This window comes from Trichosurus vulpecula, chromosome 3 (assembly GCF_011100635.1).
Source record: "Trichosurus vulpecula isolate mTriVul1 chromosome 3, mTriVul1.pri, whole genome shotgun sequence".
In the NCBI taxonomy this organism is placed as follows: Eukaryota; Metazoa; Chordata; class Mammalia; order Diprotodontia; family Phalangeridae; genus Trichosurus; species Trichosurus vulpecula.
In genome coordinates, this window is record NC_050575.1 from 63938300 (window position 1) to 63958050 (window position 19751).

The 19751-nt window shown below is 39.4% G+C and overlaps 1 protein-coding gene across 1 annotated transcript in view; it reads left to right on the plus strand.

Moving 5' to 3' along the window:
• The window catches only part of GALNT10 (polypeptide N-acetylgalactosaminyltransferase 10), a 179516-nt gene that overhangs the window by 84909 nt on the left and 74856 nt on the right, over positions 1–19751 (plus strand). The window contains exons 2-3 of the mRNA XM_036752856.1: positions 12969–13071; positions 14428–14566. Coding sequence (XP_036608751.1) covers positions 12969–13071; positions 14428–14566 — 242 coding nt within the window. The remainder of the gene's footprint in view (positions 1–12968; positions 13072–14427; positions 14567–19751) is intronic.

Below are 19751 nucleotides of genomic sequence, written 5' to 3' on the forward strand. Positions count from 1 at the left end.
AATAGTTTCTGAGGCCCCTTCCAGTTACTGAGGTTTGCAATCCTAAGAGTTTTTTGGTTTGTTTTTTTTTTGTTTTGTTTTTTTGAGAAAAGTTCACATGATACCACCCTCCCAAGAGTCTTCTAAAAGAGTCTAGACTACTTCCAAGTAGTGTCCAAAGACTTTAGGCTTTGGAGCGACCTCTTTAGTTTACTCCATCCTCATTTAAAAGATAAAGAAACTGAGGCACTAATAAATGAAAATTACTTGCCTAATATAATACTACTTGTGTGGACATAAGTAGTTTCTACTTTTGTTACTACGATTTAAAAGACCATAAGGTAATACTGTTGTGCCAGAAGAAATGACTAAAGAGATAGTTTCAAGGAAACATGGGAAACATACTTGAACTGATGCAAAGTGAATAAGAATCAGAACCAAAACAGTTTATACAATAAAAACAACAGTGTAGAGATAAGCAGCTTTGAAGGATTCATGAACTCTAATGCCCTGACCAACAACAATTGCAGAGGAATGATGAAGAAGCATGCTACCCACCTCAAAATAGAAAGGTGATAGACTCAAGATTGAGACATATTTTTGTGACATGAACAATGAAGAATATTTTTTTGCTTGACTTTGTGTATCTGTTATAAGGATTTGTAATTTTCCTTTCTTCCCCAGGGGAAGAGGAGGGAGGTGGAAGGAGAGAGAAAATAAATGCTTGTAAATTGAAAGTCAAATTAAATTTAATTTAAAAAAAATTTTTGCAGGGGGGTGGCAGAGCCAAGATGGTGGCTGGAAAGCAGGGACTTGCTTAAGCTCTCCCCCAAATCCCTCCAAACACCTGTATAAAATGGCTCTGAACAAATTCTAGAGCTGTGGAACCCACGAAATACCAGAGGGAAACAGGTCTTCAGCCCAGGAGAGCTTGAATGGTCGCCAGGAAGGGTCTATTGCATTGTGCTGGGAGCAGAGCACAGCCCAGTGTGGGCCACAGACCAGGAGTCAGCTGACAGAACAGGCCCTAGGGCCATGAATCATTGAACTGTGGCAATTACCAGACTTCTCAACCCACAAACGCCAAAGAGCAGGTTAGTGGGAAACAGAGGGATTGAGTTGAGACTGGTCAGGCCACCAGCCCTGGGGGTGGCTGAGGTAGTGCTGTGGTGGTGGTGGCAGCAGCAGGAAGCTCCTGAGGCTGCTTCCAGAGCTCCAGCGTCAGCTGCTTCCAGAGTCCCTGGCTCACATAGTGGGAGGAATCTAGCAGTGAATCAGAGCAGGAGTACAAGGAGAGCTTTGTGGGCACAAAGGAAGGTTCTCTTGATGTGCCTTGCTTGGATCTGGACTGCAGTCCTGGTTGGCGGTTCTTGGGGAAGGAGGAGCACTGTTGTGACAGAGCTTGGGGTGATGGTGGAGTAGAAGTAGCTCTGAAAACAGCAGTGCTTGGACCCTAAAGCTTGGGACAAAGTACTGTCTACTCTACAAGCAATCATATCCTGACAAAAAGCTCAAGGGTCAAGTAGTTGGCTGGGAACATGAACAGGCAGCAAAAATGAAGACTCAAACTCAAACTCTACATTCCTTTTTTGGTGACAAAGAAGATCAAAACCTACAGCCAGAAGAAGTCAACAAAGTCAAAGAGCCTACATCAAAAGTTTCCAGGAAAAAACATGAATTGGTCTCAGGCCATGGAAGAGCTCAAAAAGGATTTGGAAAAGCAAGTAAGAGATATAGAGGAAAAATTGAAAAGAGAAATGAGAGTGATGCAAGAAAACCATGAAAAACAAGTCAACAGCTTGCTTAAGGAGACCCAAAAAAATACTGAAGAAAATAATACCTTAAAGAATAGACTAACCCAAATGTCAAAAGAGCTCCAAAAAGCCAATGAGGAGAAGAATGCCTTGAAAGGCAGAATTAGCCAAATGGAAAAGGAGGTCCAAAAGACCACTGAAGAAAATACCACCTTAAAAATCAGAGTGGAGCAAGTGGAAGCTAGTGACTTTATGAGAAATCAAGATATTATAAAACAGAACCAAAGAAATGAAAAAATGGAAGACAATGTGAAATATCTCATTGGAAAAACCACTGACCTGGAGAATAGATCCAGGAGAGATAATTTAAAAATTATTGGACTACCTGAAAGCCATGATCAAAAAAAAAAAGAGCCTACACATCATCTTTCAAGAAATTATCAAGGAAAACTACCCTGATATTCTAGAACCAGAGGGTAAAATAGAAATTGAAAGAATCCACTGATAGCATCTTGAAAAAGATCCCAAAAAGAAAACTCCTAGGAATATTGTTGCCAAATTCCAGAGTTTCCAGGTCAAGGAGAAAATAATGCAAGCAGCCAGAAAGAAACAATTTGAATATTGTGGAAGCACAATCAGGATAACACAAGATCTAGCAGCTTCTACCTTAAGGGATTGAAGGGCTTGGAATATGATATTCTGGAAGTCAAAGGAGATAGGATTAAAACCAAGAATCACCTACCCAGCAAAACTGAGTATAATGCTCCAAGGCAAAATAGGGATTTTCAATAAAATAGAGGATTTTTCAGCTTTCTTAATGAATAGACCAGAGCTGAATAGAAAATTTGACTTTCAAACACAAGAATCAAGAGAAGCATGAAAAGGTAAACAAGAAAGAGAACTCATAAGGGACTTACTAAAGTTGAACTGTTTTGTTTACATTCCTGCCTGGAAAGATGATATGTGTAATTCATGAGACCTTTCTCATTATTAGGGTAATTGAAGGAAATATACATATATGTAGACAGAGGGCACAGAGTGAGTTGAATATGAAGGGATGATATCTAAAATAATAAAATAAATTTAAGGAGTGAGAGAGGAATATACTGAGAGAGGGAGAAAGGGAGAGATAAAATGGGGTAAATTATCTCACATAAAAATGACAAGAAAAAGCAGTTCTGTGGGAAGGGAAGAAGGGGCAGGTGAGGGGGAATGAGTGAATCATGCTCTTATCGGATTTGACCTGAGGAGGGAATACCATACACACTCAATTGGGTATCTTACTCTATTAGAATGTAGGAGGAAGGGGATATAAAAGGGGAGATGATTGAAGAGAGGGCATATAGGGGGAGGAGGTAATCAAAAGCAAAAACTTTTGAAAAGGGACAGCATCAAGGGAGAAATTGAATAAAGGGGGATTGGATAAGAGGGAACAAAATATAGTTAGTCTTTCACAACATGAGTATTGTGGAAGTGTTTTACATAATGATACATGTGTGATCTGTGTTGAATTGCTTGCCTTCCTAGGGAGGGTGGGTGGGAAGGGAAGAGGGGAGAGAATTTGTAACTCAAAGTTTTAAAAGCAGATGCTCAAAAAAAAAAAAGTTGCTTTTGCATGCAACTGGGAAACAGGATATATAGGAAATGGGGCATAGAAATCTAACCTGCCCTACAAGAGAGTAAGGGGAAAGGGGATGGGCGGGGGGGGGGGGGGGGGGGGAGTTGGGTAGCAGAAGGGAGGGCTGACTGGGGAACAAGGCAATCAGAATATATGGCATCTTGGAATGGGGGGGTGCGTAGAAATGGGGAGAAAATTTGTAACTCAAAATCTTGTGGAAATCCATGTTGAAAACTAAAATATTAAATAAAAATGATAAAAGAAAAAAAAAGCAAAAAAAAAAGTTTTAAGACCATGGGCCCAAGGTTCTGGAAACAGGGTTCAGTTCAATTATATACATATGTCTATATACATATATATATATATATATATATATATATACATATATATATACATATATATATACACACACACACACACACATATTATACACACACACACACACACACACACATATATATATATATAAAATACAACTAATATGTACAAGGTCCTGCACTAGGCCCCTTGTGGGGTGGGGATGGGGGTGGAATAAGCAATGGTTTCTACCTTAACAGAGTTTACAATCTATGAAGGGCCTTAAGACCTTTACACATGATGACTTTGAGAATATGAAATATGCAAAGGGGAGATACGTATAAAATGCTATGAGAAGTTTAAAGTGGAAGAAATTATTTTTAGCTGGGGGATCAGAGAAGTGTCCAGGGAGGAGGGAGCATCTGAATTTTCTTTTGAAGTTAGGAGAGTGCTTCAAGTAGTGATGTCAAACTCAAATAGAAATGGATCTCTGAAGGCCACATATTAACTTAGAAAACCACTATATTATCTGTGTTATATTGTATTTTTATTTATTTTGTTAAACATTTCCCAATTATATTTTAATCTGGTTCTTTGTAGACCACTGAGTTTAACATCTATGCCTTAAAGAATAAAGGTGGGAGGAAGAGAATTCCAGCTAGGGAGTTGGGAGAGGGCTGGATATGAGATCAGTGTTAGAAAGCGAGCCAACCAATTTGCCTTGAATGTTAGCATATGTGATCTAAGCCTTCAAAAGGTGTATATTTAGGCCAGGCTAAGAGAATTTTGGAGGTAAAGCTAAGTATATGCTTTATTCAGTAGGCAAGGGGCATTATCAAGAGTTTTTGAGCAGAGAGAACTAACATGATCAAAGCTGCTCATTAGGAAGATTACATGAGCAGAGTAAGATGGATTGGGAAAGGGAAATGGAAGTGGGTGGTACCTATAGAGGCTCATGGCAGTGAAAATGGGAACACAGGAGAGACTCAAGGGGTTCGGTGGCAAGGGTATCAGAACTTTGCAACCAATTAGTTTTGGGGCATAAGGTAAAATAAACCAAGATTTGCCATTCTTAAACCTGATCTTTCTTACATTTCGAAAATATTGCTTTGCATCGGTTTGTAGTAGAGCATTCGGTTTTCAGGATTGAGCTGTCTCCCTAGGGCTTTTGTTCCACAGAGCCAAGCAAATTGCAACCTGCTGCCTCAGAAGGAAAATCTTTGGTTTTTTCTTTAGTTTTAAAAGTATTTTAATGAGTTTTCACACCTTAAGTGTCGAAGTGAATTTTTCCAGGACTACTTTGTTAAAAAAAAAAATCTGAAAGTCTCAGTAATTAGTCTTGTCTCTATACTGAAGGAAAGCTCTCCAGCAAAGCTGAGATGGAGTTGACAATAATGAGGTTGGACAAACCCCCATTTAGATTGACAGTTGTTGACAGAATCTGAAAAAAAAGGTGTTGCTTTGGTGACCATTATAGGTGACCACTGTAGGATCATTTTTGTTTCAGGTTGTGGCATCCTTGTGTTTCAGAAGGACGGAGGATGAAGAATTATTGGAGCAGAGCAAATTGGACACAGTGCAGCTGGTGTAGAGAATAATGGAACAAGTATGACTTGGGGCGTGAAAGACTGTGAATCCTCGTTGCTGTGATGAATCTTAGACTTATATAGTATGTTAGAGTTGGAAGAAATGCTAGAATGTCAGAGACGGAAGAAACCTAAGCACCTAAAACAGAATTTTAGAACCTCCAACAGACTTTACAACAAAGAGTTTCCCAATTTCAAAGAATCTCTGAGACCATCTAGTCCAGGGGTTGGCAAACTGTGGCCAGTGGGGCACAGGAGCTGATTGCTACTTTTCTTAGCTTGAGGGCCATACAAAACAGGCAGCAATCTGTGGTTTGCTGACTCTTGATCCGGTCTAACACCCTTATTTTACAGATTAGGAAATTGGACCCCAGAGAATTGATTTGCCCAAGGATATATCACTAGTGGCGAGCAAGGATTAAAACCCAAGTGTCCTGACTCTGTTCAATTATCTTTTTACTAATAGCTAGCATTTGTATAGCACCTACTATGTGCCATGCATTCTGCTAAGCACTATACATATATTCTTTCAATTAATCCTCACAGTGACCTTGGGAGATAGGTGCTGTTATTATCCCCATTTTACAGTTTAGGACAATGAGGCAAACAGAGGTTAAATTACTTCTAGAGTGGCATAGGTAGTAAGTTTTGAGGCTAAGTTCAAATTCACATCTTCCTGATTCCAGAACCAGGACTCGATCCATTGTGCTACCTAGCTGCCCACTATATCTCATGGCTAGCTTTATCTCCATCTTCAAAATAGCCTTCTAACTGGTCACCCTCTCTCCTTCCCAATTCATAGTCCACACAACCTCCAAAGTAATCTTCCTAAAGCACAGGTGGGACCATGTCACTCTTCTGCTCACAAAGTTTCAGTGAATCCCGCTTGCTTCTAGAATAAAACACAAACTCCTCAGGTAATCAGGTTCCTTCACAATCTGATTTTGACCTGCTTTTTCTCATGTACTGAAGGATATTCTCTTATCCAATGATCCTGTTCCCCCTTAGTCCCTTCACAGTTCAGCCAAACTGTCCCTTCTTTTCCTCACTCATGACATTTCATTTCCTTTCTTTGCGTAGACAAAATCTTCTCATTTCCACCTCTTAGATTCCCTAGCTTCCTTCAAAGCTCAGCTCAAGTGCCACCTCCTACTTGAGACCTTTCCTGATAACCTGACCACTAGGGCCACCCTAAAATCACTTCTAGCCCCATTGTTTACTGTGTGTGTTAGGATTCCTTCCAACTTTAGGTACTGGTGAGCCTCTGACCTGTAAAGAGGTAGTACCGTGATATACTGGAAGGAAATCTGGTCTGGGAGTCAGAAGGCTTTGGTTTAAATCTTGACTCTCTTGACTGCTAGCTATGTGACTGAGGGCAAGTAACCTCACTTCACTAGACCTCAGTTTCCTCATCTCTAAAATAGGGATAGTAATTGTACAACCTTCCTCACAGGATTCTTTGTTTTTGAGAGCACTCTGTAAATAGTAAAGCGCTATGTAATTGTGCTTTATTATTATTGTTGTTATTACAACAAAACTAAAAGCCTATTTATCAGTGTCACAACGTCAAGACTATTTCTGAAAGCCATATACCAGTTGGCAAAATAATGACCCGTCTTCTTTGAACCATACCCTTAAAAGCGAACTTAGCCAGAAAGTAATGTGTATACTCTAGTGCACACTCTCTCTTGCTCTGTCTGTGTATATAAATATATATAATTATATTGGTTGTACATATATATACATAATTATACATATATAATTATATATACTGATATATGCATACATATGTGAAGTGTTATATTCTGTATTCTGTTTTCCATATTTATATAATCTGCTTAGGCAAATACATGTATATGACTTTTCTTCTGAAAGTGGAGAGTTTTTATACAAATGTCTGAATATCAAAGGAAAAATAAACTTTGGATACGTTTTAAAAGAAAGAATTTCATAAAACTCACAGCAGAATCTGATCTTTTTTCCATCCCTGGAGCAGACTGATAACCCCTTAAATTTTCTTCCTGGCCTTATTCCACCATATTCAGCTGTTCCTTTCTTATATGAATTAATTTGGTCTGAAATGTAAATGCATTCACTGAACTCATACTGAGGAGTCAGACTCTAGATGAGGATATACTCTGACAAATCTTTTTCCTGGGCAGAAAGAAAACAGTTGGCTTGCATAGTAAGCCATTCTTCCTTTGCCCTGACTGGAGACAGGCACACTAAGTCATGATTAAACAAAAAAAATTAAGATTCCATTTGTATATGAGACAAAATTTGACTGTTGGAATGCTGATTGATTTCTGTAGTGGAATGTTAAGTTAAAAACCCCATAGACAACAGAAGGAATTATTTATGGGAATCAGTCTATATCTATTTTCCATTTATTAATATACCTTCCACATTTATTTTGTGCCCCCCCCCTCACGCTTGGCACCCCAGATGCTTAATTTCTGCTTCTCTCTCCCTCCCTGCTCAGTTGCTATAGCAAAATGAAATCTGGGAACCAAAAATAAAAATAAGAAAAAGAAAAGAAAAAGATCTTTTAGAACATCAGAGTCAGAATGCCTTAGGTTAATGTCTTCTAAGTCCAAGGTCATTGTCATTTTCACTGCCAGTCCCAGACATATAATAGCTGTGTGACCATGGGCAAGTTATTTCTTTCCCTGAGCCTTAGTTTACTCGGCAGTGAAACTGACATAAAGATTCCTGCCCTTACTTCAGCATTGTTCTTAAGAAAGGGCTTTGTAACCTCTAAAGCACCATAAAAATGTGAGCTGTTCGTTTGAACTCTTAGAACTCTCTCTTTCAGGAATCACATATACACTCAGTTGGGTATAGAAATCTATTCTTACCTTATAGGAAAGTAGGAGGGCAAAGGGATAAGAGAAGTGGGGCAGGGGACTGGTAAAAGGGAGGACGATTTAGGGGAGGCAGTAGTTAGAAGTAAAACACTTTTGAAGATGGGCAGGGTGAAAGGAGAGTGAGAGGAAGATAAGAAGGGGAAAATAGGATGGTGGGAAATACACAGTAATTATAACTAGGAAAAAATTTATGGCAAGTTTATCTGATAAAGGCCTCATTTCTTAAATATATAGAGAACTGACTCAAATTTATAAAAATTAAAAGTCATTCCTATGTTGATAAATGGTCAAAGGATATAAATAGGCAGTTTTCAGACAAAGTAATCAAAGCTATCTATAGTATGAAAAAATGCCCTAAAGCATTGTTGATTAGAAAAATGCAAATTAAAACAACTCTGAGGTATCACCCCACACCTGTTAGATTGGCTAATATGACAGAATAGGACAATGACAAATGCTCTTGGGGATGTGGGAAAAATGAGACATTAATGTACTATTGTTGGAGTTGTGAATTGATCCAACCATTCTGGAGAGCAATTTGGAACTATGCCTGCAGGGCTATAAAACTACGCATACCCTTTGACATAGCAATACTACTACTAGGTCTGCATCCCAAAGGGATTTTTTAAAAAGGGAAAGGGACCTATGTGTACAAAAATATTTATAGCAGATCTTTTAGTGATGGCAAAGAATTGGAAATTGAGGGGATGCCCATCAATTGGGGAATGGCTGAACAAGTTATGTTATATGATTGTGATAGAATGCTATTGGGCTATAAGAAACGACAAAAAGGATGCTCTCAGAAAAGCTTGCAAAGACATGAACTGATCCAGAGTGAAATGAGCGGAACCAGAACATTGTTCACAGTAACAGCATTGTATGGTGATAAACTGTCAATGATTTAGCTATTCTCAGCAATACAGTGATCTAAGACATATCTGAAGGACTCATGGTGAAAAATCCTATCCATCTCCAGAAAATGAACTGGTGGAGTCTGAATGCAAATCGAAGTATACTTTTTTTTAAAATTTTATTTTTCGGGGCGGGGTTCCCCTCTGTATTTTCTTTTATAATATGACTGACATGGAAATATGTTTTGCATAACTGCACCTGTATCAAATTGCTTGCCTTCTCACTTGGGGGGTGGGAGGGTAAGGGAAGGAGGAAAAGAATTTGGAACTCAGAATTTTTAAAAACTAATGTTTTTACATGTATTAGGGAAAAAATAAAATATTAAATTAAAAAAAATTTTCCCTAAGGGTTTTCCTCTCCTCACTCTCCACAATATTTATTCCATTACATCTGTGAACCTCTTCCCTGCATGTGGATAGTCCCTCCAATGATATAAATCACAGTCCATTCATGCTGGTCTGTCTTGCATAACAGTACTAGGTAGTATGGTGTCATGGATAGTGAGTGCAATGGACATAGCATCAAAAAGACCTGAATTCAGTTTCTACCTCTGTAAAATAAAGAGGTTGGATTGCTGAATCTATTCTTTTTTTTTCTTTTTTCTCCCACTTAATAGTATTTTTTTAACTACATGTAAAGATAGCTTTCCACATTCAGTGTTATAAGATTCAGAGTTCCCAATTTTTTCCTCCCCCCTCCACCCCACTCCCCGAGATGGCAAGCAATCTGATATAGGCTCTACATGTACAATCGTAGTAAACCTATTTCCACATTAGTCATGATGTGAAAGAAGAATCAGAACAAAAGAGAAAAACGATGAGAGAAAAAATAGAGAAAATATGAAGTATAGCATGCTTTGATCTGCATTCAGACTCCATAGTTCTTTCTCTGGATGTGGATGGTATTTTCCATCATGAGTCTTTTAGAATTGTCTTAGATCCTTGTATTGCTGAGAAGAGCTAAGTCTCTCAAAGTTGGTCATCGCACAATGTTGCTGTTACTGTGTACAATGTTCTCCTGGTTCTTGGATTGCTGAATCTTTAAGGAATTCTAACTCTAGGTCTGTGAGCCTGTGACTCTTGTCTACCTCTTCCCATCAAGTCCCTGCAAGGGAATCTAGTTAATGTGCTGAATTCCTTCCTTGAGTCCTCTGGATATCACTAGGATACCAGTGAGGCATCTGGATTATCCATTATTATTTCTTTTCTTACTGTCACTGTGTGACCAGCCTTCTTTTTCAGACTTGTATTTCCTTTTTGCCTAGGTTCTTAACTTGGGACCTGTAGACCCAAGGGGGAATCTATGAACTTGTATGGGTCAAAAAAATTATTTGTCACTGTCAGGGAGGACAAATAGTTCTGAGTCCATATGCAGAAGTGAGATTCTCCCCCAGCTATCTGTGGATGTTGTTGTTGTTCAGTCATTTTCAGTCACGTCTGACTTTGTGACCCCATTTGGGTCCTGGCAAAGATACTGGAGTGATTTGCCATTTCCTTCTCCAGCTCATTTTACAGATGGGGAAATTGAGGCAAACAGGTTTAAGTGACTTGCCCAATGTCATGCAGCTAGTAAGTATCTGAGGCCAGATTTGGACTCATGAAGATGAGTCTTCCCAATTCCAGACCCGACACTTCATCCACTATGGCACCTCACTGCCCATCTGTGGATGATACTGTGATAATTATACAGCCCTGGAATACTTCAAAGCCTCCTGGTGAAATCCATAGTAAGGATCAGAAGGTAGTTGAACAAGGGTATCCCTTATAGTTTTCAAAATATATGTATGAGAAACATCTTGGAGAAGAGACAGCATTTTGTTCTGCTCAGTCAAATGGGTTGTTTTTTTTGGTGGTTAGCGTCTTATAAACACAATGGAATCTTGTATTCTTTATATCTTTCAGTCAGTTATATAATGGTGAGATGTGTTCTACTATGGAAAATTGATTATGAAAGCCTTCCTGTTCCCTTTGCCAGCTAGATGATGCAATGGATAGAGCCCTGGCCCTGGAGTCAGGAAGACCTAAGTTCAAATCTTTTCTCAGATATTTACCAGCTTGTATGACCCTGGGCAAGCCACTTAACCTCTCCATACTTAAGTTTCTTCAACTGTAAAATGGGGATACTAACAGCACCTACCTCAAGGGTTATGAGGATCATATAAGATAATATTTGTAAAGTGCCTAGCACAATGCCTGGCACATGGTAGGTGCTATAAAAATGTTTATTCCCCCCCCTGCCCCCACCAACCCCAAATGTGGTAGCTTCCACTGTTCTTAGTGATGAAGAGTGTTTTTTTTTTAATTAAGAAGAAAAACCTTTGCTGATCTTTTCCATCTTTTGTGTTTTTGTTGTCCTTCTAGTTTCATACATATACACATAAGCCTATGAGTTAAGTCATGAAAGTATTGTTATCCCCATTTTATAGATGAGAAAAAGCAAGGTTTAGAGTGCGGATGTAATTTGGTATAATGGGCTCTTAAATCAAGTACTCCTACTTCCTCGGCACTTTTCCTATTACATCACCTTATGAAAAAAAAATCTTCATGTCTTCATACCCAAGTTAAATATCCTTCTGGTGTGGGAAATTTCCGGCAACCTCTCAAAACCTTAAGACTATGTAGCAGCCGTTTAACAAACATTTGTTGAAGGATTTAGATTAATTTTTGCCCATCTAATCCAGGCTTAAATTCTGAAAATTGAATATACCATTTGTGATTTTCTTGTATTTGTGTTCTTCCTAAAAATCCCTTCTTTACTGGGTTTAGATAGGGTATCACTAACCAGGGAGTGAAGGGGGGTAGGGGACAGATACTTTGAAATCTAAGGCAAAACACACTGATGTTAGAAATTAATTATTTGAAAACTGTAAAGTCCAGAAAGACCAAAGTAAAGCCAAGAGAGGAATGAAGGTTGGGTGACCAAAATGGAGGCCCCTTGGGAGGTATTTATCAGTAAGAGAAGGGGAGATTACATGAAGGAGGAATATTCCAGGGTGGGGAGCCCCCATGCCCTGAGAGAAATTCCAGAGTGAGATGTCAGCCAAGAAATGTTTCTGGTGTCAAAGTTCAGAAAATCAGAAGCAGAATAATAATATTTGTACTACCTACTTCACAATGTTATAATGAGAATCAGATGAAAGAATGTATATCCAGTTCACTTTGTCTTATCCACAGTGCATAGTGGTAGACACACAAGAGGTGTTAATAGTTGGGGGGGATTGAATTTGGAGTCAGGAGATCTTAGACAACTCATTTAACCCTGAATTTCCTCATCTCTAAAAGGTGATGGACTACCCACATGATAGGTTTGTTGTGAGGAAAGTGATTTGTAATCCTTGAAGTTCCATATAAATAAAAAGAGTGGTTATCATCAGCCTCATTTGGCAATTCAGAGAGGTTAATTGACTTATCCAATGTGACACAGCTAAAGAGTATCAGAGACAGACCATGAATCCAAGTCTTTTGACTCCAAGTCCACTGTTCTTTCCACTATGCTTTACTGCCCTTCACAAGTAACTATGGTACAAGGAGAGAGTATGAGAAGTATGAAGGAGAGGACCAGGGAGAATGCAGTGTAAAACTTAGATGAGCACTTGAAAGGCAGGTTAGTATAGTGGAAAGGATGCTCATTGTGGACTCAGAATCCAGACACCTGGATTCAAGTCCTAGGGCTAACATGAACTTTGTGACTGGGAGCAAGTCACTTCTCTATGATCTTCAGTTTCCTTCTATGTAAAATGGAGATAGTAATATTTTCCTTACCTAGTTCACAGGGTGGTTTATGTAAAAAGTGCTTTGTAAAATGTATGGGTGTTATAAACACTCAGTGAAATCCATTGATTAAATGAGCTTTTGGATACCTGATAAACGTTGCCTAAACAGGAGTTGGGTTTGTAGTGTTTCTTCATACGTTTGATTCCATTTCCCTATCCTGATTATGGTAGTGTTTCTTTTAGGGACAACAAAGAAGACAAAGGAAGGACATCTATTTTGGAGATGGCCAGAGGAGAAAAGACTGGCATGACAAAGAAGCAATCAGAAAGGATGCTGAACGAGTAGGTATGGACAACTGTATTTTCAGTTTTCCCAGCTAAGACATTCTGCATTCTGTGTCCTGAGGTGGGATGACTCTGCAGGTAGCAAGGCAAGAGGATGAGCAGTTACACCCCTTCAGAAGGGAGCAATTACAAAGATGAGGTAGAGAGTTCCCATAGTCCTGTTTCTGCAAAAAGAACTCCCTGTGTGGCTCTAAAGAAGCCAGAAGGTGTTGACACCCCAGTATGACATATACCACATCAAGACCTCCCTCGAGGTCTAAGAGTGACACACCTAAAGGTGGTATTCTCTAGTGGTATACTCCTTCTTGGTATATTCTCTTGGTAGCAACTTAAGTGCAATATGGTTATAATAGAAAGTTCCTGGACCTGGAGTCAGTAAACCTGAGTTCTAGTCCCAGCTTGACTACTTCCTCCTTCTGTGAGCTGCAGTTTGCTCATCTGTAGAATGGTGATGATAACGATAGCTGACATTTACCAACGGGCAGGTAATTCCAAGAGCCCTGGATATAGCATTGACCCCCATACCATCAGCCCCATTTCCAGCCCAGCCAATCCATTTTCCAGAGGAGCCACCCTTGTGGAGATGTGACTGTGACCTGTCGATTCCCTCTGCAGGTGCTGCCATCCCCTGCCTCAGCAACCATAACTACCAAAGACTCAAAAAAAGAATTTCTTGCCCTCAGAGCCTTTGGCATGATTAAATGATTCCACATCAGAAGTAGATACAGTCTTGTCAATAGAAATAGCTTTAAAGAAGATGCATTACCATTTTCTTTGCCAGTTCACCATAAGCACTGCTGGGCCTTTACATCTGACTGGCCCTAGAAACTTCCCCTGTACATTATCTCCTCCCGTATGGCTTGCTCCTTGAGAGCAGAAAATGTCTTGCTTTTCTATTTGTATCTACAGGGCTTAGCACAGTGCTTTGCACATTGTAAGTATTTAATTATTGGGTTTTTTTCTCATTCATTTGTAAACCAGTGACATGTATATTCACATTGTAAAATTTACAAAGTAAGTACTTGCAGTTCCCACAAAAACCCTTTGAGGCAGCTGCTATAGGCAGTAATAGGCTGTTACACATATGAGGAAAATTGGACACCAAGAAGGTAAACATCTTGCCCATTCTCATACAGCAAGCAAGAGTCTGGGGTGGAATTGTAACCTAGATCTCCTGCTCTAGAGCCCAGCTCTTTCTGATACACCTTGCCATCCCTTCCTGCGTCATAAGGATATTGTGAGGAAAGCAAGTTGTACACTATAAATTGTTGTAGAAATTAGAACTGCTGTTGTTATTATTTTGCTGATTTTTTTTGTTTTTGTTGGGTTTTTTTTTTTTTTTGCACTTTGCCCCTAGGAAATGGAGAACAAGGAAAGCCTTATCCCATAACGGATGCTGAACGAGTGGACCAGGCATACAGAGAAAATGGATTTAACATCTTTGTCAGTGACAAAATTGCTCTGAATCGATCCTTACCTGACATCCGGCACCCAAAGTAAGCATACCTTCTTTGAAACTTTAATGAATATCTCTTAATCCCTGTTCTTACTCAGATGACATTGCATCCCTGCTCAAAACCTCTGATTGTCTGAACACTGTTTATCAAATAACAGCACCCGGTATTCAGGATCCTTTATAATCTGGGTCCAGTCTCCCTTTCCAGTCTTATCTTAGCGTGCTCCCCTTTCCCTATGCTATACTTAAGCCAAACTGGACTATCCACCAGTGACTGTATCCATCCTGCCTTCTCCTATCTTCAGTGCCTTTGCTCGTGCCATCTTTCATGCCTAGAATGGACTCTCCACACCCACAGCCCCATTCAAGGATTGTTGAATTCCCTGCCTTGCTTCAAGACCCATCAGGTGCTCCCCCCTTCCCTGACTCCTACCTACCACCTTAGCTGAAAGCAATATCTTAATACTTTGTGTGGATCTCAGGCTTTGCCTCAACATCAGACATTATAGTTATTTGTCTGTGTATCTTATCCTGTCCTCCCATCCTCATAAGAGTGTAAGCTCCTTGAGAACATGCACTATGTCTTACTTCATCTTTGTATCCTGAGTTTTTCTCATAGTATGTTTTTTACACAATAAATTATGTTCTTTTTTCAGTATTAGTGGGGTTGAAGCAAGGATTTCAAAGCCTCAAGACCATATTAAAGCTGTAGAGATTATAGCTTTTGATTTGGTCATTCAGATGCTGTAATGATAAAAAAGAATCTGAGTGGTACAGTAGAAAAAGCAGTGGATGTCTAGTCAGAAGACCTAACTCAGAGTCCCAGGGCTTAGTAGCCGAGGAACCTCAGGCGAGTTATTCAGTCTCTCAGGGCCTCAGCTTTCTTATCTCTAAAATGAAAATAATACCTATTCCACCTGCCTCTCAGGGTCATTGTGAGGAAAGTGCTTTGTAAACTATAAAATGCTGTAGGAAAGTGAGCTGTTATTATTAATATAAACTTTCCTCCCTTCAGTTCTTAGCAGATGTCAGCTCTGCTGCTCAGATAGTAGCTCCTGCCCATAGAAGCAATGTAGTCTGTAGTTCTTTTTCTTCCAATATCCAGAGGGGTCCCTGAGTTGATATTCCTGTGGCCAGGCAACAGAGGCTCTGCCTCTGATTGGCTACTAGTATTCCACCAAAACCACCTTTTAGCAGTCATGTGGCCTAGCTCTCTGTAACATGGCTTAACTTATTATTGTGGCCTGACTCTGAATGTCAGTCTCAATAGCCATTTACCATTCATAGCCCCTTATAAATTTTTTTCACATCACAATTTATTGACCCAAGAAAGAAACTCATTTGGGATCATTTCAGTATGACTTGTTACCCTCCTTCTAAACTAAATTTCACCTTTTCAGCTGGACTGGAAGTCAGGAGACCTAGATTCTAATCCTAGCTCAGACACTAAGATTATTCCCTTGTGCAAATCACATGCCCTTTCTAGAACTCGATTTTCCCAAGTTGTATTTAAGTGTATAGGAGAATTCTTAATGTGGTATGAGAAATCTGAAGATGGAGAGACTGGATCAAGAAAAAAGAGGAAAAGGACTAATAGGTACAATAATATCTTGTAACGGCTCTTTTGTAGAGGCATTGAACTAGAAACCAAGAGAGTGCCCATCAACTGCAGAATAGCTGAAGAAATTATGGTATATAAATGTAATAGAATACTATTGTACCGTAAGAAATGATGAAAGAGACAGTTTCAGAGAAACCTTGTGTGAATTAATGTGAAGTGAGCAGAAAGAGGAGAACAATTCAAACAATAACTACGGCATTATAAAGACAAACAGCTTTGAAAGACTCAAGAACTGTGATCATTGTGATGACCAACCATAATTCCACGTGGCTTTTACCTCCTGACAGAGATGATGGACTGAGAGTGCAAAATGAGACATGTTTTGGGACATGGCCGTTTCGGGAATATTTTTTACTTGATTAACCATTTTGTTAGGAGAGTTTTGGTTTTTTCTTTATTGTTTAATTAGCTGGGAGTAGGGATGGAAGAAAAATAGATTTTTATTCATTGAAAAAAATTTTTTAAGATGGATTGCTTTCAGCTGGTGGTAGTAAGAAGATCAGAGAATGCTTTATGGAAGAAGAGGTGGCATTTGAGTCTTAAAGAAAGGAAAGATTTCAAGGAATGCAAATGGGGAACAAACATAAATCCATTGCAGAGATAGGAAGTGGCAAGTATAAAGAAAGGCATATATGTGGGAGAAGACCTGTGAGTCACCCCCATTGGCTAAAACATTGAGAGCTGGAAAAATGGGAAGATACCAGATTATGGAAGGTCCTGAATACCAGGCTAAGGACTTTAGACTCTTTCATAGGTAATGGGGAGCCACAGAGGGGAGGATTGTGCTGGTAGCAGTTGAAAGGCAGTCGATACCACAAATCATTTCTGGGTCCTTCCTGGGCATGGGCATGGGAGAATTTTTGATCAAAATACTTTTACAGGTGCCAGAGAGACCCATGACCCCAATCATCAAGCTGGCCCAGCTTAATTTGTTTTTAGTTATACTCTCCAGGAGGCTCAGCTGTACTGTAGCTAGGAGGGTTATCAGAAGAGGGCCAGCTCCTCAGTGAGACTCTCTTCCAACATGGTGGGAGAGGGAGCGGGCAGGCTTTGCTAATGCCTCCTGGCCAGCTTTGCCATGCAGCACAGAGCCCAGATAGCTCCTAGAAGCTTCAAATCAGTAGGGCCAACCTGTTTCAATTCCATTTTCAGAGGTGGTTGTATTTACCAAGGCAGTTTCTGGAGAATAAGAGGCAGCTGGTAAAAACAAACAACCCCTCAATCTAGTATCTGACATATGACTGCCAGAATTCAGTGTGGAGCTGAATAATGATGACAGTTCCACTGAAGACATTGTCTAAGCTAAAAGGAAATTGTACTTGTACTTCATATACCCTAATTTGCCCACGAGTTTCCACTGTCACCCAGAAATAAAACTTCCCACTGGGGGAGGAGAAGCTCTTCAAAACATTTGTCAGCTTTTTTTTTTTTCTGAAAAGCTTGGGTCCAGAAACTCCAGAGCCTGGTAACTGAAAAAGAAGGACCCTTTAGACAGCACAGAGAAGGACTTCTGATCCATGAGGACACTGCACATTAAAAAAAAAAGTATTGTTATCTTTTGCTTTTACATCACCTTCATTTCCAAATAGATCCCTCCCTCCTCCCCTCCTTTATCCAGCAAGCCAGCCTTTGTAACAAAGTGTTTTAAAGAGAAAAAAATGCAGTGCAGCTCAGCACATTAATCAACAAGCAATAAGTTCATACCGTGTGCCAGGCACCATGTAATCCCTAGGGATAAATATAAAGACATCCTTTTAATGGAGGAGACCACATGTACATATATAAGTGTATACAAAATAAATACAATATAATTTGGTCAGGGACTATACATTAGCTGAACTTCAGAGAGAAGGGGTGGGGGAAGTTAGTAGGAGCAGGGTTCAGGAAAGGTTCATGTAGACTGTGGTACTTGAACTGAGTCTTAAAGGAAACCAGGGGTTCCAAGAGTTGAAGAAGAGGGATTACATACAAGGCATGGGGGACAGCTAGTGCAAAGTCATGGGGATGGAGTGTTTTGTTGGTAGAATAGTGAGTAAAGCCAGTATGGCTGGATGGAAGATTGTGAGGAGAGAAGGAGAGTGTAATCAGCCTTTTTGGTTCATGTTAAAAAGAGACAGTGGTGGGGCTGGCAGGGAGAGGGAGAGGATGACACATGATCAACCTGTATGTGAGGAAAAGCAATCAGGTTTGGCTTTGTATGAAATATTCTATGCCTGTGGGCCTTCACTTCTGCAAAGCAGGAAGATGGGTAGATTTTCTCAACTTTTCTTGAAAGCTAAACTTTTTAGTCATTATATAATCACAGTGGAGAGCACTGCAATTTCATCTCAAGATAGGATCTCAAGCAAGGAAGGAAATAAGCATTTAGTAAGCATCTACTATGTACTGTCTATATCTACTATCTACACTGTACTAATAAGCACTTTACAAAATGTATCTAAATTTGATCCTCATAACAACCTTGGGAGGTAGGTGCTTTTATTATCCTCATTTTACAGTTAAGGAAACTAAGGTACAGGCTAAATAACTTGCCCAGGGTCAGATGACTAGCAAGCTTCTATAGCAGGACTTAAACTCAAGGTCTTCCTGACTCCAGGCCAAACTCTCTATCCACTGTGCCACCCAACTGTGTTTGTCACAGTTGGCAGAAGTGAAATACCAAGATGAAGTAGCAAAACGTGGCCTACAGTGGAGAAGCAAACACTGGTGCTATAAGTGACTTTAAACTACTGTCTTTGAACATAGAATTTTAGAGCTGGAGGGGAAAGAGACCTTAGGAATTTCTAGTTCAGTCATCTCCTTTTACAGATAAGAACATTAAGGTCAAAAGGTTAAACAAAAAAGTCACACAGAAAAATATCACAATCTACCATACTAAAATTAAAAGGCATATTACCAGTATGGTTTAAAATATCTCTTATCCATCTGGGTTCATCACTTCTTTCCGTTCTATGGACTGCCATGGACAACTTTATCCCTATGGATGACTGTCTCTTCGTTTACCTTACTGTAGTTACATCTTTGTATCTTTATGTGATTCTGTGGAGTAAGGTATATAACTTCCAAATTGACTAATTTTGAGGTTTACATATATTAAAATGATTAATACTATAAATGTCTCTATAATAATTGTTAACAAAGTAATTTCAAGTACTTTATCTCATTTGATCCTCTGCTCTGAAAGGTAAAGTTCCCAAATTTACATAGCTAACATCTGGGTTGCATAATTTTTAATTTTCACATTCCCAAGCAACTAGCATAGTTCCTCACATATATTAGATGCTTAATAAATGCTACCCAAATTCAATTGAAACCCAATTCTTCTTACTCCAGGTTCATTCACTATGGCCTTGAGTTATGACCCCTGTCCTAGAGAAGCTTGTACAAAAAGGTAACTAATATTAAACTGACATAAGTGGCCAAGTATTAAAGGCATCTACATACTTGTTATTGGATGGAGTCAGTGGGTTAAGTTCATTTTAAAATGATCCAAATACTTTAACCTGTCAGAATTCTGTTACCTGAGGACTTGCTGAGTTTACAGCCCCCAGGGAAGCAAGAACTTGGTGGTTGACAGCCAGTTATTAACATTATATATGATTGT